This window comes from Penicillium waksmanii, assembly GCF_028829765.1.
Source record: "Penicillium waksmanii strain IBT 27052 chromosome Unknown utg000008l:1.0-5622682.0:1.0-5626561.0, whole genome shotgun sequence".
In the NCBI taxonomy this organism is placed as follows: domain Eukaryota; kingdom Fungi; phylum Ascomycota; class Eurotiomycetes; order Eurotiales; family Aspergillaceae; genus Penicillium; species Penicillium waksmanii.
Window position 1 is genome coordinate 3575950 of NW_026643254.1, and position 24310 is coordinate 3600259.

Sequence of the window (24310 nt, forward strand, 5' to 3'; positions counted from 1 at the left end):
CCACATAGGCCCTTCCACCTTGTTTGTTGCCATGCATAGGACACAAAGGATAATGCAATCGGTAGCAGCCCCTGAAGTGTTCTGAATTGCCTGGTTTACTCTCTTAATGGCATCTGCTTCACAGATTGCTAATCTCTTTGCATCCTCGTCATTGAAATACCCTCTTTGCTTTACTAGCCATAGAGTACGTCTGTGAGAGTATGACCCGAATAATAAAGTACTGTGAAGTGCAGCGTGTGTGGCAGAATTTATGAGCCATGCATTGACTCCCGGGTGGTTGGTGCCATGTGATGATGCGGGCAAAAGTCCTGGCCAAAGCATGCTCAATGCTAGAGAGGATGAAAAAAGGTCAGTTGAAGAGTCAGTAAGCAAAAAAAGACAATAGGATAGAGGGATCTTACAATATTTATTGGCATTGCTAACCAGTTGTGAAGGTAATGGTGAGGTGTGAGGGTATTGTTGGAAGGGATCCAAAATATTGGGTGTTATGCCATGTAAATTCATCGCTCCAGCATTGCAATAAGCTGACCACTCCGACTCCTGTATTTGGGTAGAGGATATGGAATGCAATTGTTCAAGTGTGCCTAGTGGAAAAGCTTCAGGACACTCCGAGTCTTCTCCAGAGACTCCTTCTTCCAGTGTGCTGAATAAATGATCCAAATCATCGTCGGGCGTGCTGGCTTTAGAAGAGGAAGGCTTGAATGCGGAGGAGCCGTCCGAAGCACCCCACTCTTCAGAACTTGAGTGTCTGTCCCTGCATGGGAGCCCGACAGCGACTTCATCTCGCAGGCCCGATTTTTCTTGATTCACGCGTGTTTTCTTCTTTCGGACTTCTGACCATCGCCATTTCCCAGCATGAGACCTGACAATGTGGAGATTGTTTGTTTTTCCCTCAATTGAAGATGGATCTGAAGTGATAAAGCACAGGTTCACTTTCTCCCGGCGTGACTTTTGAGTTGACCGGCTCATGTTGTATAAAGCAAAAATGGAAGAAGAGGGAGGCTTGTTCAGCACACAAATATACACTGAGATGATGGCTCGTAGATAACAAGGTGAGACAACTAATGCCGGGAGAAGGGTCCAACGGTTCCTTTTAATACTTAGTAGGGGTCTCGATCGCAGAAATGTGGGAATCTTTTGGAGAGCCCTTCCTCAGTGGCGGAGCTGTCATTAGGGTTGATCTTCAGCCTGGGAACAGCAGGCTCTTGCTGTATACTAGTCTCCGCCAATGCGGCTGACGTGGACCCCGAGACGAAACCACGCCAAGAGAACAAAACAGCCCATAAAGAGGAACCCACTGAAAACACCGTTCCTTTTCTTGTTGGACTTGAGATTTTGAAGAATTGGACTAGTAAAAGAAAGACACGAAGGTGCGGGAGTCCTCGTGAGAAAAAGAAGAAGTTATTCAATTCTATTTTAAGAGTCAAAAGGGACATCACGCGTAAATTCAGAACTAACGCGGGCCGTTATGCCAGGTGGTGTAAATCATGCTAGTAAATAAGCCTAGTTCGTGGGAAACGTGAGAAACGTGAGAAATAACATTATAGAGATGTTCTTCTTTAAGCAGTAATTGTACTAAGCCGAATCCGGCCTGAGTTTTCTCAGAGGCGCCGACTAGCCACCAATAGGCCGTAATCTCGATTCTGCACCCAAGGCTCTGGGTCGAAAGGCATTTAAGCGAGCTGAAGTTTCGCCGATTCATAGCTTCATCGGAGTGGTGGCTGCCCCGGTTCTGTGTATGACCTTCCCGGAAGGTCCCCGAATGGCCTTAGTGGTCTCGACAATCCAAACGCTCTGAAACCTGAGCTCTCTCTGTCTCTCTCTCTGCACGCTGGAGTGGATACTCAAGATTTGGGGTAGCAAGTCCCGCTCGATTTAAGCATGCCATTTAACTTTTCTGTGTGCTAGATCTGCGCCTGACAAATAGTCACCGTTTCTACCTTTTGCCATTTCTGGTAAGGTCAAGCGGTTTCTCACCGTTCGAAGGCCGGAGTTACGCAACAGATAATGGCGGCAAGGCTCTGCTTTGACCCTATTTTCCGTTTCATGCCTAGCTTCCCCCACCGTGGAATTGGCAAGAAGAGCTTTTCCGCGGCTTGATTAGCCAGTCAGCAACCTGGCGAATGCAGGTGAGGGAAAATGTGAACTTGAATCATGTAGTGACTAAAAGAGTTCAATTAATGAGAAGTCAGTGTGGGCTCTCTCAAATATTGCCGGACGGATGTAGACGTCGTGGATTGGGGCCCCAGAGCGGACGGTTCCAAGATCTAGACGCCCATTTTCGACAGAAGGTGATGTCTCAAATAAGGACCCTTGGTGGCATGCACAAGGCTGGTGGCTGATAAGCTTGGACCTTGAATTTAAGGGAGCCTCCTCCCCCTCTATACCTAATAGACCAGATGTCTAACTTGGTACCCCGGCAGTTCATTCTATACTTGATCATATCGAATCCTCAAATCTCAATTGAATATTCGTTAAGATGTCAATTTGAAGCAATTGCTAAAAAGAGATTTACCTCATACTAGGTATATTTATTCATGCCGTCGTACAGCAAGAGCCCCTGTTACGACAGGACATGACCATAAATACTCGGAAACTTCTCGGAAATTCCGACCTCAGGTGGTTGCTGAAACAGGCAACACACAAAATGAATGCTATTAAAGACCCATAACAGGCAAAGTACTATTTAATAGTTAATTCCTAAAGTTCAAGCCTAAAATTTGATATTTATTGTTATCGAGTAAAGTTAAAATAGATTCTGGATGTCGAAATACCCTGAAGCCTCAGGCAGATATTGGAGCCTCAGACATAAAAAAGCAAATGTAGATCCCAGCTTTAACCTGCTCAGGTGAGCACCTCCACGAGGCACCCATCTATTGTGTCATCTCCGAAATTTACAATTTTTTCTCACATTTCCTCTCGTGCGTTGTGAGACATGGCAGATGGCCATGGTGTGCGTCAAGGTGTGCGGCAAGGTATGCGGCAGCCGGAGAGGCCAATTCGGTGAAGAGAGCTGCGGAGTCGAAGTGATGGTGCAAGCCGTGGAGGTTTCGAGCAAGTGGCGCAGAGCACCTCTCGTTTACGACATCCTTTTTCCTTCTTTGTGTGGGGGTTTCTTGGTTTCAGAAATTAAGTTGCGTTCTCTTTGGAGTAAAGAGAGTATTGTATTCAGAAGTTATGCGAGCAAGTATAAGAATAAAGAACACAGCAATCGTGGTTTACCTAGCTAACAGTATCCGAAGAACCCTAGCGACATGTAAGACTGGACTGTAGCTAATAAACTGAATCGGTACTTCGCAATGAGCAATATCTCGAATAATCAAGTCGTAATAATAGAGGAACCGCATTTCAATCCATTGACACAACAGAACTGCTTGGGTTGATTACCTGCGGGAAGGTGTGTAAGCATTTCATGGAAATTTCAAGTCGATTGAATGTGTAAAAAACACACCTCAAGCCTCGGCAAAAGAATAAGAAAACGCCCGCAACGTATCTTCAGTCGCTCTATGCGGTCCAAAAAGCCAGTCGTTGGTCCAGTCATAGTCATCCACTGGCGGGTATGGATATCCTAAGCTACTGCTTGCGATGTCTGCGGGTCCGTCCTTTTGTCGCTTTGATGGACTGGGGTTATCTTCCATGTCGTTGTCACCGGGATCAACTGCGATGCGTCGCTTGGGAGCGCCACCCTGTGAATCACTGCAGTCCATACGGCCATCGCTTCGGTTATCGCTGGACGGTTTGGGAGACTCGTTGGTCGATTCCGCGGTGCTTGCAGGTTCCCAATAATGACAATTCTGTGGGTCATCGATGAAGTAAAGTTCGAAAAGTTCGAGGAGACGCTGGCGGATCTTTGTAGGGAGTAGGTTGACCCGAGGAGTGCCCAACAGGTGAAAAGCACGTCGTATCGCGTACATTGGTTCTCCATGCCAAGTCTTATATCTGATGAATCTCGGGTAGTTCTCTGGGGCTGTTGCCGTCAAGAAAGTTCTGAAATACAGCCCGCCCTTCTGACCAAGGGGGAGATCTCCTCGATCCTCTTGGTATTGCCGATACTCTACCGCGGTTGGGACGCGACGTGGTCCGCCATAGCCCTCTGTATGCCGCTCCTTCGCGTTGCGCTTCTCGTAGTCGATGAAGTACTGCAAGTCCGTCGGAAAGAAGACGAACATGGGGTCATAGGCATCGTCGAAGAGAGCGTGACAGTTTGGACACAGCATTACTCCGTTGGAGGAATTCTTCTTGATGAAGTTGCAAGGGAATGCATTGGCGTCCACCCATATTTTGGGCTAAACAAGCCAATATTAGTATAGGACCAGCTGAACAACGTTTGCAGAGAGGCTGCCAGACCTGTCGATCGCAAATTGCGATAACATGGCAATGGTGAGGTGGGGGACAGTCGAAATCGCATGCCCAACACTGATCTGCAGGATAATCTCCGGCCATTTGGCCTTTGGCTACTGATGTGAAGTCGTGACTTGCGCGACCTGGGGAGGACTGTGGTGTGGTACTCTGGGGCCTGAGGGGGGTGGTCGGCTGTTGAGCATCTGCTAGAGACCCTTGCGATAGAGGACTTGATGGAGGTCGAGTAGCAGGTCGGGTAACAAGAGTTGTCTGTATTCCACTCTGGGAAGAAACCACCTGTCGATGAAGCGAAGACATGTCTTCAGTATTCTCAAGCGTGCCGAGATGGGAAATGGAATAAGAATCAAGGGAGCCCTCAGTCAAGTCGCAGCGCTCTTGTAACCACCCGCTGAGGCGGTCTTGGGCGAAATTTCCCTTGGAAGGCGCCATTCTGATGAAGGTGCAACCGTCGAGGGGATGAGAGATGATTCTTAAGGTCGACGAGGAAGGTGTTGAGCTGTGAAATGGAAGTTAGAGAAGGAAGATTCGGAGGACTGGCAGAAAAGCTCACTTAGTGTTTTGCCTGAAAAGGTCTGGTAGAATGGTACTGCCACCATTTTTGGGTTCGGCGGCTGTTGTATGACGACGATTGTTGATGCGGTGATGTTCCAAATTTTGAACCGTGGATAGGAAACTGGCCCTGATTTTGAATTATAAGATTGTTCAATATTGTGAATATGGGGGTCATTGACCCGATCAAAGTGTGTAGCAGAGCTACGACACTAAGAAAAAGGGACCGTCTCGCAACTTTTGCGGTCAAGCCACAAGAAACCCCAGGAGAGCTGTGACCTGAGCTCCTGGGGGGCGAAGTTTAGAAAGGGGGGAGGGGAAGGGGCTTCGAATTCGAGATTCATGGTGTGACAGGAGGAGAGAGAAGAGTGAAGAGGCCAGCTCTGAAGCCTGTTGGCAATGGCATCAGTGTTGTCTTACAAGTTACAAGCTCCCACTAACTATTCTTTCCTCAAGATCCTCCTGGGTTGAATCACAGCATTTGATCCCCGATCAATTCTTGCCAGCTTTATCAATACCATTCCACGTCCCTTGCACAGCCTCACCATCTACCACATCTTCCTCAGTCTTCAGTTGACTGGTTCCCATATCGGCGAAGGGTATCGCTCGCGCTGTATACTTTGGTGGGTCAAGCAGGTAAATCATAGGCACCGAGAGATTTTTCAACACCAAAAAACACATGTGCGCGAGCTGGGGCCACGCAATGGTGGTGATTGTATGCATAAAAAAGTCTTCAGCTTTTCCTGTTGCTGATATAGACGAATATATTATCGAGGAAAGTATAACGGTGAGTAGAATGACGCTGTAAAAAATGCCATTTCCCCACAAGTCCCGATACAGTCTCATGCACAGAGATAATTCTGTCTTGTGATTAAATGAGTTTTCGCTACTGCCAGTAATGAATGAACCTTTCGGCTTTTTTGAGACAAAGTAGAATCTTAGTATAGCGTGAACATTCGCTATTTCAAGTTTGTTAGTTTTATCATTAACAGGGAAAAGGGCGTTCAACTCACATCCTGCTAGCCACTTGTTCTCTAGGAACGCAAATGGTGTGCTTTGATGGCCGGTGTAAGCGGCCTGCAAGAACTAATAGGCCCAAGTCAAAAGGACTTGGCCCAGAGAAAGAATAAATTGCAGTGCTACCATATTTGGCGATGAGGTAGGAACGAGTTTCTTTCCGCAAAATAATAGAAGGGGTACGGCAGCAAACCCCAAGAGGCATCCAATCTCTTCAAATACGATACCGAATCCGTTTCGAGCGATCGAAAATCTCAGTTGGGAAGATAGAGACATGCCTCTGGGAGAAATCATTGCAACAATCTGCTGAGCGTGGCCGATGTTCCATCGTTTTCTTTGAGCAATATGGCCGGCAAGAGAAGCCGGAACTTGACCAAATTGCAAGGCCTCATCTACCTGGAAGGTTTTGTAGCCCATACCGCGTAGCAGCAAAGACAGCTGCCAATCCTCCGAAAATGAATATGTCGGGTAAAGGCCCGCATCCACAATCGATTGTCGTCTAAAGACTGCGCCTGACCCCGAATCAATGGCGATTCCAAGGGTGTCCAATTTAGCATTTTGGCAGGTATAAAAATGCCCCCGCGATTGGGATAGTGGATCTCCATTCGGAAGATTGTAGAAATATTGCCGAGTAGACACAAGAGCCGCCTCTGGGTCCATGAGTAGATGAGGCAGCGTGGCCCTCAGAAATTCCCTCGTTGGTATAGAATCGGCATCTAAAATCGCGCAGAATTCGGGTTGGAAATCCCGTTGTAGAGATGTTAAAGCATAGTTTAGATTCCCAGATTTGGCAAAAACTTGCCCAGATTGTCTTCCGCGAGAGTTATAGGAAAGATGTGGCCATTGTGTCTGCAGCTCCAATACTGTCTTTTCCAACAATTGCGATTGGCCATCATCAAGCACGAGAACTCTGAAATGAGACTTTGGATAGTCTAGAGTACAAGCCGCTTGTACTGTCTGTAGAATCACATCAACATCTTCGCCGCAGCATGGCAGAAGAACATCTACATGGGGCAGATCTTTATTTCCGTGGAGGCGTAGTCGTTTTCTGGGAAGACTCTCTGGATTCTTGGTGGCCAACACAGTCAATGACTGTTCCTTTCGAGCCAAATCTTTACCCACAATTCGAATTAGAAATAAAGCCAGAATCCAGTTTTGATTCTTTTCTACTTACGAATGAAGAAGGTTTCGAGGAGAAAGAGTGTCCACATTTGCCAAGTCTTCTCCGAAGTTGACAATAACGAAACCAAGCGTATGATGATGTAGACATAACCGATAGTCTCTGCTGATCGAGCTACATTGTAAAGGAAATTGCGATGTCTTTGGCCCGATACGATCTGCCTATCTTGAGGGAGCTCGACTATAGATCCAGCAGTACCGCCGATCATGGCGCCTGATAGGAAAATGATCAAGAGGCACCGGTGCAAGCTAGAGGAGAATAAAGGGAATTATTGTGACATTTATCAATTCTCCCCATCAGACTAAAATCGATTCATTCCCAAAGGAAAGGGGCATAATAGCGGTGTGTTTGTGCGTTTAGGCGCTATTTGGAGTGCTCTGGCCAAGCCACTGTGGATTATGGACCGGAACGAACCCAATGCTCAAATCCGCCGTTTGCCGGTTGGCGAGAGAACCAGTTCTTCATCGCTTGAATCCCAAACATGCCTTCCAGGGCTGGGCTGCTTATTGGTTAGATCAAATACGCTAGTTGAATTTTATTTAGGCACAACTTCACCCTAATATCGATCCCCAACTGTCACAAAATAGTCATTTCTTCTCTTTTAGTCTGATCATAGATCGCTTATTGATGTGGAATAATTCATGCCAAGGCGATTGAAAAAGAATACAATTAGGAAGAGTGTTTGATCACCCTGGCAGTCTCACTGTATCTTGTTTTCACAAATACTCGACATGAACCATCCACTACTCCCGATGCTCTCCCGGGACTTTTTGGCATCCCAGTCGGCTCCAACAAGCGCTTTTCCCCTCTTGAATAAGGAGGGGTGTTTGCTGTGACCAAGGTTCCTGTTCTAAGCTAGCCCCCAGTCAAGTCATAAAAAGGCTAGCGGTTCCGGGTTGGCGGGATAGACGGGATGGAGAATCAGACTAGCCAAAAAGACTGAAACATTTAAACGTGTTCCAAGTACTAGTACTGTGGTAGGCTTCTGATCGCCATTCGCAAAGAGCTTCTACCTGTAGACAGTACTTTTGTGACCCGCTGAGGGATCCAGGTTGGAGTGGAAATAACTACTAGTAGTTTCTTGAAGCCCTGGAGGCTAATAACTACCCCGAGCACCACTGTAGCATCCATGGATGTAGGTTCAGAGTTGGGTGGAATTTTCGGGGGAAGGCCTACGTATATAAATCGAATATTGAGATTCAAAGCGTTTAATTGAGACAATATAAGATCACGGTGGACAAAAGAAATATCTTGGTCTGAGTCACCCTGGACTACAGACTATATAGTCTACCAAGGGCAATTAAATTGCTATTTTCACACGCAAACAGGGCAATGATTGATAGTACATTCAAACAACAACACCCATCCAGACTCGGAAATACCCCAGTCTCAGATAGCTGTCTTTAATTCGCAATTGGAAGGGGGAATTTAGGACAAGTTGCGAGACATGTCGTTACGGATACGCTGGTAGTCAAGGATACCCTCGATGCTGCCAACGGCGCTCATGGCAACGTCCTGGTCCCACAGCTTGCGGGTGGCAAAGTCCATGATATCCTTCTCGGAAATCTGACCAACGGTGCGCTCAATATCTTCGGCGCTGAGGCGGCGGCCAGTGGTGATGATCTGGCGACCAATGTCCTCGGCGACAGCGGTAGTGCCGTCCAGGGACAGGAGGATGGAGGCCTTCAGCTGGGCCTTGGCACGCTCAACCTCGGCGGAGGTGACGTTGTTGCACAGACGAGACCACTCGCGGAGGGTGAAGTGGATCAGGTCATCGAGGTTGGTCAGGTTCTCGGAAACCAGGTAGATACCCCAAAGACTGGATAATGTTAGTACAACAGAGAACGACATCTACAAGGTTGCGAAGAAACTTACCCAGTGTCGCTGTAGCTGGTGGAGAAGCTCATGAAGCTGTTAGCAAGGTGGTGGTGGCTGACTTGGGAGCTGAGCTTGCTTCCGAGGAAGGGAGACTGGCCCATGGCGCGGTCCCAGTTACCGACGATGGCCTGGGCGACCAGAGCAGTGAAGTAGTCGTCATCCTTCCAGCTGACACCCTCAACAGCGAGAGCGATGTGGGCAGAGGGAATGGTGTCATCACGGAGACGGACCTCAGAGCCAATGAACTCGGGGGTGCGCTTCATCTCAGCGGTGAGAGCGGCGGCGGCGGAGGTAGGGGGCTTGCTGGGAAGGCCACCGAAGTGCTCCTCGGCGAGGCGGACGAGCTGCTCGTGGGGGATACCACCAGCACCAACCAGGACCATACGGTCAGCGGTGTAGTTGGTCTGGATGTAGTCGGTCAGGTTCTCCCGGGTGATGGTCTGGATGTTCTCCTTGGGGCCGAGGATGGTGCGACCAAGGGGCTGGCCCTGGTAAGCGGTGGCGTGAAGGTGGTCAAAGACGACCTCCTCAAGCTGCTTGTCAACCTCCTCCTGCTCGCGCAGGATGACGTCGCGCTCACGCTCAATGGCGGAAGACTCGAGCTTGGAGTTCTGGAGGATATCGGAGAGAATGTCGACGGCCTTGGGAACATCGGCGTTGAAGGACTTGGCGTAGTAGACGGTGTTCTCGCGCTGGACAGATTATTAGCGTGTTTCTGAGATATAGGGTGATGCGTTGGGTTTTCCGGCCGTACCGAGGTGTAGGCGTTCAGGTGAGCACCCATGTTCTCGATCTCAAGCTCCAGCTGGTGCTGGGAGCGCTTGTTGGTACCCTATAGATTCGATTCCGGTTAGATGCCATATCGATTTGATCGGGGTTTTCTGTAGGGTCGAACCTTGAAGGCAAGGTGCTCAAGGAAGTGAGCGGTTCCGTTGGTCTTGTCAGTCTCTGACCGGCTACCGGAATCAATCCACACGCCGACGGTGGAAGTCTGAGCCCACGGGGAGTGGTCGGTGGCGATCTATAAGAGATTAGCAAGAGTGCGACGCAATTGAACGGGTTGGCGAGGCGTACGGTGAAGCCATTGGAGAGGGTGGTGGACTGAGTGGTGGACGGCAGAGCAACCGGCGAGGCGAAGCCGCGCTTCACAGGCTGGATGGACTTGAGAGCCGCACGGCTCTTAAGAGCCTGGTTCAGGTTAAATGCCAAACGGCGGGAAGCCATTGCGGACGTGGTAGAGTGGGTAGGAGGGGGTAGGGGGATGGAGAAAAGAGCTGGCGTCGCCCTGAGGTTGGACTTTCGGAAGGCTCAGATTATTCACCCAACTCACCAGCCAATCACATCACCCACATTTCAAGCAGGTCACTTCCATCCCGACAACTTCCTTGGGCCCATTCCCCTTCCCACGAGACAACACTACATAGTGGCACGCACATTACATTTGGTGGACTTGGCTTGGATTCAAACTGACTTATCATTTCTAGCCTCGTCGCTCACAAAGAGTATCGACCGATTATATACTTCGTTGGCATACCCGCCGCTGTCCTCATTCACAACCGATCCATCCCGAAACCCCAAGACCTTCACGAAACGTGTCTCCATCATACAAATTTACTCGCAAACTGCTGGATATTTTCTAACATGGAAACATCTGCAGAAAATCCAAGCTTATAAGCCCGCTCATTCGAAAATTGAGGTGTCCAAGACTGCACGATTTTATCCGTGGCAGCATCGTATTTCTCCTCGACCAACGCCCGTCGCTCCTTACCACCGACCTGCTCCAATGCATCCAACATATCCTGCACACTGACCTTCAAACCGGGCAGATTCACGGAACGCGACTCGCCAAAGGCATCCTTGGGAACGGTGCGCGCATGCATCAAGTTCTTGATAATGGTATGTGGCGAGCAAATCCACATCTCGGTCTCTTTACCCACGGGTAGGATGGCCTTCTTGCCGTGGAAGGGCTCGCGAATAATGTCACTGGCGAAACTGCTTGCAGCCTGAGTAGGCTTGCCGGCTCGGACAGTTACTGTGGGTAGCCGCACGCTACGTCCGTCGATGAACCCACGTCGCGAGTAGTCGGTCACGAGGGTCTCGATAATGAGCTTCTGCGATCCGTAGGAAGAGGAAGGCACCGGTGGGAAGTTATTCTCGTTGATCAGGAAACCGGGCGGTGCTGGGCCGTAGACTGCCAGTGAGGAGGTAAAGACTACCTTCACTCCAGGCTGGGTTATGCGTAGTCGGTCTAGGATGTATCGTGAAGAGTCGAGATTGACTTTGATGCCGAGCTCGAAGTTGGCCTCAGCGCCACTGGACATGATACCGTGCAAGAGGTATACAGTCTCGTATTTGCGAGAGGCGCTGATCAACTCATCGACCTCCTTCGGCGAGGTTAAATCGGCACGAACACAAGTCAGTCGGCTGGCATGCTCCTTAGCTGCCTCTGGAACCTCGGGCTCAACGACATCAGTGATGGTCACCGTCGTGGAAGATGGAGTGCTAGCAAGAAGGCTTGCTGCCAATTCCTGGCCAACGTAGCCGCCTGCGCCAGTGATGAGAATCGACATATTGGGTGAGGCAATGGTTGAGTATTGGGCTTATGAGGATGGAAGCAGTGGATAGTGAGATAGAAGCAATTGGTTCAGAAATCTATTGAGATATTTCGATCGTGCAACACGGGGACGTTCCGATGTCCTTATATACTCACCCCGCGGGGTTGCGGCGAAGTCTCCCCTTCCCCCCCACGCAATCTATTAATTCGACAAATGATGGAACCTAACAATTACTTTGCCCCCGGAGCCCAAAATAGGTTTGAGCCCATTGGTATTTAAATGGATCTCCAATTCGGTTTAATAGTACATGATGAGGTTAAGATCACCTACACAAGTACCTAATAAATGGGCACCTCAATCAGTAACATATACCCCTCGGTTTTCGCGATTTCAAAATCTAGTCACAAACTTATTACTAGGCACTGTAGAATCTAGATACAGACGGTATGGAGTCCCCCACGCACATATTCCGAGTCTTTTTTACAATGCAGGAGTGGCTATTGAAACTCGGTGAGAAATCCGACAGCCGAACCACCGGCCTGGGCAGCTCGGAACGCGGGGAAAGTCCGATGAGAACTGAGAACCCCGGAAAACAGATAACATGTGAGTGGCAAAGAACTTTTAGGTCGAATATAACAGTACCACTACACTCCTGCTCAGGTGTTAGTCTGCTATTGTTCAAAGGCCCTGCTGGACATGGTCTGAATTTGGGCAAAGCACCCTAATCGTAGGCGTGAGGTACTCTGATATACCAACCAGTCGGCTTTTGAAAAATCGCAAGGAGAATGGCAACCTTGCATGATGGAAGAGTATGGGCAACGGTTGGAACAGCTGACCTCCTAAGACTTATAGGCATCAACAGATATACCTTACGAAGACACTTCATCATTTCAAAGTGTGCATTTTTCCCAAAGCGAGACCTAAATTTTGTGACACAAGCAATCGTACATGGACAGAGAAAACCAGTCACAAGAGAAAAGAACAGTGGATACATCGCGGAACACGAGACGCCTGAGGGAAAAGTGAAATGGAACAAATAAAGAAAAGACATGACAAAAGATTAAAACCCCATTTATGAAGAGCGAGTGTAGACACCACCGACGATACAGTGATCACGCTCGAAGGGCTCAAGAGTCAGCTGCTCCTTGGGCTTAACCTTCTCCTCACGCATCTTCTGGACCTCGCGGGAGAAGACAACATCAGCGGCAGCGGTACTGTCGATACAGCTGGCCTTGATGGAGATCAGAACACCACCCTGGTCCTTGAGGAACATGTGGGCGTTGAGGCCAACAATACGGGCTTGATCCGGTTGGGCAACATCAGCGAAGATAACATCAACCATAGGGACCAACATGCGGTAGCGGAGGGGATGACGGGCATCCTCAACAATAGGAATCACATTTGTGCGGTGCTAGAAGGGATTGTTAGCATTCCTCAACGCTGACGTCTAGATTTAACATCAAAAACTTACTGTGGCCATGCCGATCAAGTCACGACCGGAACGGTGAGAGAACTCAACGGCGTAAACGTTACCGGTAGGGCCGACAATATCGGCAACGTGAGAGACGGAGGTACCACTGGCACCACCAATGTAAAGGACCTTCATTCCAGGCTTCATGTAGATGTTGTCCAGACCACCGAGGATACCGGCAGCCAACTTGGAACGGAAGGGGTTCCACACACGGTACTCGATCTTGGTGACAGCACCATCCTCACCAGCAGGGCCCTCGACGGAGATGCGCTTCTCGCCGTAAACAGCCTCGCCGGGAGTCAGGTTCTTGGTGACGAGCAGATCCTCCTTACCACCACGGGCAACGAAGACACCAGCGTGACGGTGGGGCTCCTGTGAAGAGAAAAAAAGTTGGTCAGCAACTGCTTCTCTCTCCCTTAAGTCCATCGTTCCTCATGTACTTACAATGACGACCTTAGCACCACCACGGGCGCCAGCGGCACCACCACGGCCACCACGAGGCGCACCTCTGCCACCGCGGCCACCGCGGCCACGATCACCACCACGACCGCCGCCACGGCCACCGAAGCCACCACGGCCACCGCCACGGTCACCACCACCACGGGCGCCGAATCCACCTTTAAAAAATGAAACAACGATCAGCAAACTGTATATTTTTTCCAATTGAACACCGGTGAGATCTGCAGTGGTCATTGAGCTGGTATGGCGGCCAGCTTTGTACCCTCATACAGATTACCTGTATAGTCGGATGGATTGATGAAACAAACCTCGTCCACCGCGGCCACCGCCACGGTCACCACCGAATCCTCCACGTCCACCGCGGCCTCCACGGTCACCACCACCGAAGCCACCACGGCCACCTCCTCGGGGAGCGAAACCCATGATGTGAAGTTGGGGGGAGTTGAAGTTGGTTGAAAAGTTCGAAAAGATTGGGAATTGAGCTACTGAATGCTCAATCCGAGTGCGATGGAAATCTTTGAGAGAACGGTATCGAAAAGAGTGTTAATTCAAAGGGCGATAGGTGACAATATAATTGAAGTCACTAAATGAAGCAGCTTGTGCAGAGTTGACCGATGGTTCTCTGTCGCGTGCGGGTCAAGGCCGTTGCTGCTCGTTGCTACGGTCGAGATTTTTTTGCGCCTGCTGGATCTTTCAGAAAATCAGAACGGCGCTAGTCGAAACACGGTTAGTGCGCTTTGAGTGGGACTCTTTCGTGGTCACGTGTGTAGTCACGTGCCTCGGAAGAGCCCTGGAAAAGAAAAGTATGTGAAAGCGGAGGGAAAACAATGATGCATAGGGTATTTTGTTCGATTCGATATTATACTCCATTACTAACGCCATGCTCCGCCTTTGAGCAAGTAAAAATATAAAAACAGAAGAAAGCAAATGGACCAGCCTGATGTTTCCCCAAAGGTCGTATCCACCCATCCACCGGTGATCTATGTACAGAAGAGCAAAGCCCAGCAAGGTCCATAACTAATTTCCAAAGAAGTAATAATTCGCAGAGTATTTCATCTGAAATTGTGCAGGTTGTCCCAAGCAAGTGTCCGGGGGAGAGCCGGAAGCAGTGTCGACACGGTATACTGCCTTATACTTGCCCACAGTGCCTGTGGTAGTCGTGAGATACAGCCAAGCGACAGCGCCATATGTGCCCTTTGTAGCAGTGCTCGGGGCGTCAATCGACCCACCCTTCTTGGTCATCGCAATCCCAAATTGCCCGCCTCCAGCAATGTTGAGGTTGAACTCCGGGGTTGTCGAGTCGTAGAAGAAGTGGTGACCCATCAAGTCGACATTGGCCGGAAGTTGGATTTTGGCCCGAGGGAATGCAGAGACGTCCAATGGAACGGAGCTGTTCCAGATGAGGTTTGGGATCAACTCCAACAGGTCGGGGAAGTTTGCTGCCATGCAGGTGGCATTGTAGAGATTCGCAACTGCACCTGCTGCGGCAGGAGTACTCTTGGACGTGCTATCCGCACAGGTGTAGTTCTATTCAAGAGTCAGTGGATCAACTCTTTGATGTAGTATAATATCAAGATCTACATACCTGTGTGCCCCGTCCAATAGCGACATACATTGGGCTCAACCCATCAGGCGCCTTGAGGCCTGAAGCATAGGATGGCAATGTAATCTTGGACGCATCGCAGCCCACCGGGGTCTTACTGTGCCTCAGGCGGTTGATGTGCTGACTAACTTTGGAGTAGTAGTCCAGAAGCCCCTCAGAGAAGTCGTATGCATCATCGAAGAAGTTTGTTGGGGCGGCGGTTGAGACAGCCACCAGGGAGAGGAAGGTTGGTAGAAAGCGCATGGTGGTTGTGATCTTCGGTGACGGGGTTGTAGAGTGGGGAGTGGTGGTAGATCGACCCGGAGGTTTGTTTATTTGGAATCTTCAAGAGCAAGGAAAAGAAGAATGATAAGAAGAATGAAGAAACAGAAGTACAAACAAGCCTGTCAGCAGCACCTGGCTGTTGACAAGACCAAGCAAGAGGGAGGGAGGTTGGGATTAGAGGAAAGGAGTGACGGGAAAGGATTTGGCATGAGGATGATCAACCGGGCCAGGGAGGCTGGATACATATAGAGCTGGCGTTGATTGTAATATTTGTCCGTATTTGCAACACATCGTCAAAATAGCAACACCCTAGTCTAACTCGAAACAAGGTACGACAAAAATAAAAAGCGATCGATGCACAACTGCAGGTACTAACAGGGATAGGTGCTTAATCGGGTACCCTCATTGGTGGCAGATCGCGCCCAAGGCTGACGCCCCCATCCTCTACGACTTGCGATTCGTTGCATCCCACAAACAACTTTGGCTAAATTGAGAGAGCAACGCGCTAAGTCAAACAGAGGGCTTGTGACTGGGCGGCAAGGTGAAGGAGCTCACCCGGTGAGCCGGGAGACCAATGTGAAGTCCATCTGGGAATTCTCCGTATGGGCTATTAATAAACATGCCTCCTTGGAGCAGCTTACCATGTGTGATGGGCGGTTAGATGTGCATTGTGATTGCCCTAGCAGGTTAGCGTGCAGAGTCCATTTCAGGGTATCTCCTTGTCCGACCGAAGGCGGTTGGAGAGACCCGGCTTGGCCTTCAATAGACATATAATTGGAGGGGGCTGGAGCAGTATTCGTCGCAGATTTCGATCCTAGCGTGTTCTTTATTTGGGCAGCCATCTTGCACAGCTGTTCAAGTTAGTATCAGAGAGGCGGGTAGTCATTGTGGGGGAGGGGGGCTGGTTGTGAAGTGGCAGCCCCCTCCGCACTTTGTGGCTTGACCCCCTCTTCCCCATCTGGTTCACGTTACAGTGTGGGCGCGTAGTAGTTGAACGCCATCTTCCCTGTCTAACCTCTCTTATTAAGGCTACCATGATACCTATCTTCGTCGATTTTAATATGACCCACTCTTGGCCACTCGACCCATCACGGCTTCTTTAACCGACCAAGATATGAATCCGCGGAGTTATCCATTGGCATCAAGAAAGCAGGAAACCATTTTCAGTTCCATATTACCGCCAGAATGGATCATTCATTGTGTGGATCTACTCATAGACATTGAGTATTCCAAGATTTCTTCATATTACTACCCGCCAGGGTGGTCCAATCATCTAGATGGTGTTGTGCAGAAACGGCAGCATCCTCCAGGGCTGTCTATACTTCTCCCTCTTTCCAATGGTTATGATGTCAGGTACTAATACCATGTCTAATCCTGTGGAGCTCTAGTGCGATTCCAGTTATCTCCAGGGCTCTCATGAATAGCTTCGAAGCCCTGGAGGTTGATAGCATCTAGCCGTTCGGGACTACTACCTACAAATAGGTATATGCCCGGTGGGGGTTACCTCATTGCAGAAGCTTACCGAGTACAGAACCCATGTCTTCAGATATCTCATGCGTGCAAGGATGATAGTTATTCTTGAGACCCTAATTGAATATTCACACTAGCCCACAAAAGAAACCCCCGAAATAGAACATGCAGAGCTAGTAAGTGGGCCTATCACTGCCGAGGGGGCTCGCTCATTCCCAAAAGAAACGCCGAAGGTTGATGATCAGCCATTGTAGAAACACAGGAGGAAAAAAGAAACAAATTCAAAATTGATAACTCCGGAGCGCTCGCTATTCAAGATCAAACATGGGCGGGGTGTGTCACTCGGACCCCAAGGAAGGTAGGATCCTCAACATCAATTATAACCAAAGCAGTCACTGAGACCCCCTTGAGGGGTATCTTGCCTGCTTAGGTGAAACCCTCTTGCTGCCAATCGTCACCATGCAGCTGACCACTGCTTCCAGAGCCGGTTCCACCCCCACTGTTGCTGTATGCTGCTGCTGCGGCACCGCCGAGGGTGCTCATGGCGCTATGCTTTTCAATCTCGGTAGTGCTCATTTTGTAGAGCACCACGAAAAGCAGAAAGTGAAGAGCAAAGCAATAGCCCGCGAACAAATTTCGACTGGTTCGGTTGGCCAATATTATGCGGGTGAGTGAGAACACTATTCTTTCGGGAAGATTCATACGCTTGTATGCACGCGTTGACTCGCGGCCGCGGAATGCAGCGAAGGGGGAGATCCGTGCCTCATAGGCAGATTGATACCTATCTAGTGATAGTCCCGACGGTGTGTCGGAAGAGGTATACACGGATGTCGAACTGGGTGCATTTGCATATGATGACGCAGAGGTAGCTGCCCCCTGACCGCGGCTGTATGTCGAGACATAACGAGTCTTTTCGTAAAGGCCGAGATTGTCCTTTTGAAGTGATGCAATCTCCTGCCGAAGAGATTTCACAGTGGAATATGTCTTGGACAGCTCTTCTTCAAGCTCAGAATTCTTCTTCTTGAATCGGTCACGTTGCGCCTGAATCATGGGCAAAAGACCCGAACCACCTCCCACAGCCTCACCTGCACGAATAGCATCCATGGTGTTCGCGGACGCCGCGCTCTGATCAAACCCGGATATAATAGATGAAGTGGGAGAAGTAGCACCACGTCTAGAGGAGTGCGGGTATCTGGAAGCATAGGTACCGGCAACGGACATTGCGCCAGAAGGGAAGGTGTTGGCTGCCTCCTGCTGCACCTGAAGAAGATCGTTCTCCAGTGTACTAGATAGACCCCGGGACTTCTCCAATTCTGCTTTCGTGGTCGAAAGCTCGCCGCGGAGGGACTCCAGTTGGCCTTGCAAGTCACGACTCGACACACGTAGTACAGCCAGGTCATCAGTCAACTTCTTGTTACGAGCAAGCAAGAGCTGCTCCAACGAATTCTTCTCTTTTGATTTCGCTGCGTTACCGTTGGTGCTTTCAACGCCCTCCACCGGCACGTCACCAGTCTCCTCATCCTCGCCGGTCGTAAACTCTATTGATTTGATCATCTCCAGCTCGCGACGAATATCATCGTAGTCTGAAACCCTCTCGAGGCGTGAGCGCAGCTCATCTCTCTCGGTAGTAGACTTTGTGGCATTTCTCTCAGCTTGGAGAACCTTGGCCTCCCACGAGTGCCGTGTCGAATCCTTATCATAGCGTGCAGCATCCAATTTGCGAAGTAAAGAAGAATTCTCTGACTGCAGGCGCTGGTATTCGGGATCGTCTTGCAAAGTCGTTTGGCCGGCATTCGAGTGTGATACAGACTGGGCTAGCTCGAGTCGCAATTGCTCATTCCGAGCCTCCACATCGGCTAGACGCAAGCTTGTTTTCTCCAGATCAGAAGAAACGAGTTCTAGCTCCGCGGCAGTAGCACCGCTTCGAGCCTCCTCACTTTCCTCATTGCCACCCAGACGTTGAGAAACTTCGTAGCTTGCTTTGAGCTCCTTGATCAATCGCTCTTGGTTGTCCACCTTCTCTTCCAAGCTTTTCTCCTTTGCGGCCCAATTGTTTGTCTTTTCTACTAAGACAGCTTCCCAGGATGATTCAATCTCCTTAGCTCTTGCCTCTTGGTTCTGTTCGAGCTTCTTTCTGGCGGTTCGCTCTTCCTGGAGACGTTTCTCGGTCTCCTCCTGCTGCCTCGTGAGACGTTCAACCGAAGATTGCAATTGATCGCGCTCCGAGGTCAGCTTGGGCACGGTGTCTTCCGACAAGACCAGGGAATCAACGGAGGCTTCGAGGAGTGGGTACGGATCCGGGGCCTCCGATAAGGATGAGTATAGTTGGAGGAACGAGGAGGAAGACGTTTTGCCCTGGTTGGTCAGGAGATCGATAAATGATTGATAGGCTTTCAATAGTGCTTTGTGCTCTGCGATTTTGGCTTCATCGTCCAGTTTCTTAAAGTCCTTGGTCTTCTGAGCCAGGTCCTTTCTCTGTACGAGAGCATCTCGCTGGTGCTCGACGATATCTGAGGCGGTGGAATCAAGTTTCGCAATCGTACTGGCCAAGTCAATTCCTAAATATGGCCAGTCAGTGGTGTGGCCTTATTAAGGAAGTTGCAGAGCGTATTCGGGGGTCAGAGGGTGGCTTTACCTCGCCATGCTGCAATAGCGCGTTGGAACTTGTTTGTCTCCTCGGACAGTTTGCTGTTGACTGGTTCCGGCTGGGTTTGGTCCTGGGCTGCAAGACCCTCTGTGATGGCGAAGGAGTCCATAGTCCGTCAACTCACAAGTCAGCGCGGTTCACCCCACACCTGATCGCAACTAGAGGATGTTCCTTTCCAGGCGGAGGCCGATCTGGACACGCGGCGTGCGGGCCGAGTATTCTTCCGTGAGTATGAGGCTCGAGATCAAGCAGAGTATTTAAAGCAGAAACCAAATAGAATATAAAACCAATTTAACTAAATAATCACAGTCTTACAAGTAGAAATTCAAATTGAATCACCATCAAATATCAGTTGATGTACTGCAGATTATTGTTATCTTTGTTGCCTTTCAGGCCAGGTGTTCTGACAGCCCGTTTTTGTTTGTTCCGAGGCTGCCCCTGAAGCTTTGGCCCCCATCGGGCTGACCGCCTTCAGCTATCATGGGCCCAGCCTCCATTAGCACTTGCGGGGAGAACTCCAAGCCTAGCTAGCCATCATGGCTTCTGATGATGGACTTGGTCCTCGCAAGAGGCGTAGGGTCGGTCCCTCGGGGACTCAGCCTTATGTCTTACGGTCTCTCTTCGATAATGTGCCTCTGACGACTGAGGGCAGCTCCGACGTTTACATCACTTGCGTCGAGTATTGGGGTAAGCTATGGCCGCGAGTCTATTCCGCTCTCATCGCAAGAATCTGTTGGCTAATTTGATAACTGCAGATGAGAACTTGTACATCGGAACCTCCGCGGCAGAAATATTGCATTTCGTTAGCCTTCCACCAGCTTCCGACGATTCCAACGAACCTACATTCATTTTGGCTTCGAGGTTGCCTATACCATTCCAAACTACCCCCTCCGACCCAGATCAACAAGGTGTCAGACAAATCCTTATACTCTCTTCGGTCAACAAAGCCTGTGTTCTCTGCAATGGATCGGTTACATTCTACATGTTGCCCGAGCTCAGCCCGGCGTTCGGGAACACCAAGGTCCATCATTGCAGCTGGATCGGTGGGCTAGACCTAAACAGAGATGAAGATTCAGAGGATAATCCCGTGGTTGTGATTGCGGTACAAGATCGGATCATGCTGGTTCAGATCGGGGATGAGGCACGGCGCATCAAGAGCATCAAATTCCCTGGTTGTCTGGTAGCTGCGCGCAGAGGTACAATTGCCTGCGCCGCTGATCTCCACTCATATTCCCTTCTCGAGGTAGAGTACCAGCAGAAGATCCCTCTCTTTCCAATCTCTTCTTCAAATGAAGTATTTGAATCTGGGCGGGTGGAGGAGATTCAGCAGACACCAACTCCTTTGAAACGATCCCCTTCCTCATCCTACCCCAACTCACCTCCCGCAGACTCACAATCGCATGGAAGGAGCAGCAGTTTGAATACGTTTGTGGGAATGCTGCAACCACATGCACAGACCCCCCCGTCACGAGAGATCGCCTTCCGGAACACCAGACCCATTCACATCTACAGGGACACCGCGACGGTCGAGCTCCGAGGAACGTCAGGAGGAAGGCCCCAAGCAGACCGACCCAGAAAACTCTGGGAGCGATCACCAATCAACATCCCCGGATAGTGTGAAGCCACTGCCGCCTCTACCAAAACAGCCTGTCTCAAAACAACTTCAGCCTCATGTAGTGTCGCCGACCCCTTCTGAGTTCCTTCTGGTGACCGGAACCGAAGAATCCGAGCCGGGGGTGGGCATATTTGTTGACATGGATGGCGAAGTTGTGCGAGGTACCATCAACTTCCACCGGTATCCGAAGTCCGTTGTCATCGATGCTGGCGAGGATGATCAGGCTCTTCAGCCAAGCGAAGATGCCAGAGAAGAATTTGTGCTTGCTCTCATCGATATCAAGGATGACGGAGGGAACCGTACTCAGTTAGAAATCCAGCGCTGGGACGATGATCCCGTGGAGCTTGAACGGCAAAAGAGATGGATGGAGATTCCTTCGTCTACAGAGACCGAATCATCTCCTGTTGGATTTCAACACACTCTCAGTGCCAGCCGCTTAGAGCTAGATGAAGTCGGGAAGCTCCTACGCATGAGCCGATTTAAGAACCCTGCACTTCCACCACATGTGTCCATGGCGGACTCCAGAACACAGGCCTCAATTGAACAGCTACAAAGGGAGAAAGAGCTTTTTGAATCACAAGAAATGACAGATTCGGATGCTTCTAAAAAGGGGGAAACCGGGGCAACCCGGGACTGGGAAACCCAACGAAACGAAGATGAAGCAAAATTCGCCCATCGGCTTGGAAAGCTTCAAAGCAGTCTGATTTTATGGTCTGGTTCTCAAATCTGGCGACTCATTAAGAACCCTTTGGTCATTCAACTTGAGGATATTCTGCAGGAGGCGCAGCAAACCGATGCTAGTGGGCACACGCTCTTGCAAAGAGGTGCTGTTACTGATTTAATATTCTCTATAAAAGACGCAGAGCCCAAAAATGAGTCCGAGTTCATTGGTCTCGGGTATGTTAAACAGAAAGCCAGCTTGATGCTATACGGGGATCTTCTTTCCATGCACCCTGATCACCGCGGAGATGCAGTGATACAGAACACCGAACACGCAATTTTGGCTGGCAACCTGGACCCGCGTCTAGCGTTGCTGTTTATTCCACTTCTTAGGTGTGAAGTTCTTCAAGGCCCACAGGGTATTTGGATCCACTCTGGCCTCGCAACAGTCACAGAACAATATTTGGAGCAGGTTGCAAATACCAGCGACCAATCACTTGGGCCCGCAGCCGTGCACAGTTCCGTTTTTAATATGGTCAAGCGGTTTCTGTTCTCGTGGCAACAGAAGAGAGGCTATGGTAGTATCACAGACGAGACTTACGTTCTCGATAGCACAGATGCTGCTCTCTTGCACCTGCTTCTCGAGCAAGATGCACACTTTGATATAGATCAACGAGCATCATCCCGAATCCGTTCGGAACTAAACAAAATGGTCGACGGCTGGAAGGGCAACTTTGATCGTGCAGTGGCGCTTCTAGAGCAATACCAGCGACTTTATATACTGAGTCGTTTATACCAGAGCCAGAAGAAATCGCGCAATGTTCTTAAGACATGGCGCAGAATCATCGATGGCGAAAAAGACGCTGGCGGCGAACTCACTGCTGCTAGCAGTGAGAAGCAGATGCGGAAATACTTGGTGAAAATCAAAGACGTACAGCTGGTGGAGGAGTATGGATCCTGGCTTGCAGGGCGGAACCCCAGTCTGGGCATTCAGGTCTTTGCAGACAACTCCAGTCGGGTGCAGCTCGAACCAACCGACGTGATTGCGCTACTAAAGGAACGGGCTCCCAACGCCGTTCAATTCTATCTGGAGTATCTCGTCTTTACCAAACATGTGAGTTGCCCCGCGAACGCTTCTATCACGGTATTCAACTGACCCAGAACAACAGCAAACCCAATACGCCAATGACCTCATCTCTTATTATCTCGACGAGGTGCTCTCAGTCCTGAAGTCCGACCCTACTGCGCGAGCATCTCTCTCTGACTCCTACTCTACGTATCGAGCACTGCGCCCTCCTAAGCCCACCTATCTGAACTTCATCACGGCGAACACCCCCAAAGAGTCGTGGTGGCAGTCCCGACTGCGCCTGCTGCAAATACTCAGCGGCACCTCGGGCACACAGTTTTCATCTACTGCCCTTCCATCCGGAATCACTTACTCAATTCCCGCCGTCCTGGAACGCATCGAGCCCTTCCAAAATGAGCTTGTCTCAGAAAGCATCATTCTGGATGGCTTGCAGGGCCACCATCGCGCGGCCCTGCGGCTCCTCACCCACGGGCTAGGCGACTACGACTCTGCAGTCCGATACTGTCTTTTCGGCGGTCCTCGCAGCTCCACATCGTCTAGCGGCGCCCAGCCCGAACTTGCAGACCATGCCCAACAATCGACCTTATTCCGTCACCTCCTTGATGAGTTCCTTCAAATCCAAGACCTGACAGACCGCATCGAACGGACGAGCGATCTCCTCGCCCGCTTCGCCGGCTGGTTCGACGTTCGCGAAGTCCTTGAGCTCGTTCCCGAGGACTGGAGCGTGGACATCCTGGGCGGCTTCTTCGTCCACGTCTTCCGCATGCTCGTCTCCGAGACCCGAGAGGTTCGCATTGAGCGCGCACTCAGTGCCGGACTCAATCTGCGGACTGGCGTCGAATATACGGATAGTATGGAGAAGGCCGGGGCGTGGATCGAAGATGGTGATGGACTGCGGCGTATCAAGGACCGCGGACCCCAAGCACAGCCTGATGATGCAACCGCCGGTGATGATGGTGACTTTGGTGAAGTAGTGGGTCCGCTCGCCTCTGGGGAAATCGACCAGGCGATCGTGCGAGATTAAGGGGTGGCTTCTGTACAGGCTTTTGTTTTTGTTTTTTTTTTTTCGTATTCGCGTGGCGGCGTTGGATCTTCTATGATACCTCTCTACAAATTCACGATATGCACTTGGGCCCTTTTTTGGTTCTTGTTCTGCATTTTTTATTGAGTATATTTGCCCTCTGATCTTGTAGCGGCATTTCCATCACATAATTGGGAACTGCAGATCTTGTCTATCACTTTAGCATGGGTTGTTTTTTGTTCTTATGAGAAACAATGATCATCCTATTGGGGGGGGGGTGGCAGAATAAACCCATCTGCCGCCTGACGCAATGTGTCAGGCTGGGAGAGAAAATAATATGAAAAGAAAAAGAGAGCAAAAACAGAGGCATCGCATAGCATTCATTCCCTTCGTAGCCCCCAAGGAGCAGGAGTATCGCCGGTCAGTGTCGAAAAATAGAAAACCGGGTTTATCAGAACTGGCTGTGGCCCTT

At 50.1% G+C, this 24310-nt stretch overlaps 9 protein-coding genes across 9 annotated transcripts; 2 read left to right on the forward strand and 7 right to left on the reverse strand.

The window, feature by feature from the left end:
* Window positions 1–3452: 3452 nt before the first annotated feature.
* N7481_009674 (uncharacterized protein) lies at window positions 3453–4791 on the reverse strand (the record flags this gene model as incomplete). The annotated part of the gene is made up of 2 exons (XM_057268893.1): window positions 3453–4286; window positions 4348–4791. 2 exons carry the CDS (start codon window positions 4789–4791, stop codon window positions 3453–3455), a joined length of 1278 nt encoding a protein of 425 aa, XP_057119570.1.
* Window positions 4792–5403: 612 nt separating this feature from the next.
* On the reverse strand, window positions 5404–7316 carry N7481_009675 (glycosyltransferase family 2 protein; the record flags this gene model as incomplete). The annotated part of the gene is made up of 4 exons (XM_057268894.1): window positions 5404–5870; window positions 5925–5997; window positions 6022–7040; window positions 7103–7316. 4 exons carry the CDS (start codon window positions 7314–7316, stop codon window positions 5404–5406), a joined length of 1773 nt encoding a protein of 590 aa, XP_057119571.1.
* Window positions 7317–8536: 1220 nt separating this feature from the next.
* N7481_009676 (mitochondrial processing peptidase) lies at window positions 8537–10210 on the reverse strand (the record flags this gene model as incomplete). Its single annotated transcript, XM_057268895.1, has 5 exons — window positions 8537–8927; window positions 8984–9678; window positions 9741–9818; window positions 9882–10007; window positions 10061–10210. The coding sequence occupies 5 exons, from the start codon at window positions 10208–10210 to the stop codon at window positions 8537–8539; spliced, it is 1440 nt and encodes a 479-aa protein (XP_057119572.1).
* Window positions 10211–10587: 377 nt separating this feature from the next.
* On the reverse strand, window positions 10588–11556 carry N7481_009677 (SDR family oxidoreductase; the record flags this gene model as incomplete). Its single annotated transcript, XM_057268896.1, has 1 exon — window positions 10588–11556. One exon carries the CDS (start codon window positions 11554–11556, stop codon window positions 10588–10590), a length of 969 nt encoding a protein of 322 aa, XP_057119573.1.
* Window positions 11557–12026: 470 nt separating this feature from the next.
* On the forward strand, window positions 12027–12266 carry N7481_009678 (uncharacterized protein; the record flags this gene model as incomplete). The annotated part of the gene is made up of 2 exons (XM_057268897.1): window positions 12027–12144; window positions 12202–12266. The coding sequence occupies 2 exons, from the start codon at window positions 12027–12029 to the stop codon at window positions 12264–12266; spliced, it is 183 nt and encodes a 60-aa protein (XP_057119574.1).
* A 347-nt stretch (window positions 12267–12613) lies between these two features.
* Window positions 12614–13894, reverse strand: N7481_009679 (rRNA 2'-O-methyltransferase fibrillarin family protein; the record flags this gene model as incomplete). The annotated part of the gene is made up of 4 exons (XM_057268898.1): window positions 12614–12952; window positions 13013–13384; window positions 13457–13629; window positions 13780–13894. The coding sequence occupies 4 exons, from the start codon at window positions 13892–13894 to the stop codon at window positions 12614–12616; spliced, it is 999 nt and encodes a 332-aa protein (XP_057119575.1).
* A 594-nt stretch (window positions 13895–14488) lies between these two features.
* Window positions 14489–15317, reverse strand: N7481_009680 (uncharacterized protein; the record flags this gene model as incomplete). Its single annotated transcript, XM_057268899.1, has 2 exons — window positions 14489–14998; window positions 15057–15317. The coding sequence occupies 2 exons, from the start codon at window positions 15315–15317 to the stop codon at window positions 14489–14491; spliced, it is 771 nt and encodes a 256-aa protein (XP_057119576.1).
* A 1917-nt stretch (window positions 15318–17234) lies between these two features.
* N7481_009681 (CCAAT displacement transcription factor COY1) lies at window positions 17235–19564 on the reverse strand (the record flags this gene model as incomplete). Its single annotated transcript, XM_057268900.1, has 2 exons — window positions 17235–19366; window positions 19444–19564. The coding sequence occupies 2 exons, from the start codon at window positions 19562–19564 to the stop codon at window positions 17235–17237; spliced, it is 2253 nt and encodes a 750-aa protein (XP_057119577.1).
* Window positions 19565–19991: 427 nt separating this feature from the next.
* N7481_009682 (uncharacterized protein) lies at window positions 19992–23841 on the forward strand (the record flags this gene model as incomplete). Its single annotated transcript, XM_057268901.1, has 4 exons — window positions 19992–20142; window positions 20211–20880; window positions 20912–22844; window positions 22900–23841. 4 exons carry the CDS (start codon window positions 19992–19994, stop codon window positions 23839–23841), a joined length of 3696 nt encoding a protein of 1231 aa, XP_057119578.1.
* Between the last annotated feature and the right edge of the window lie 469 nt (window positions 23842–24310).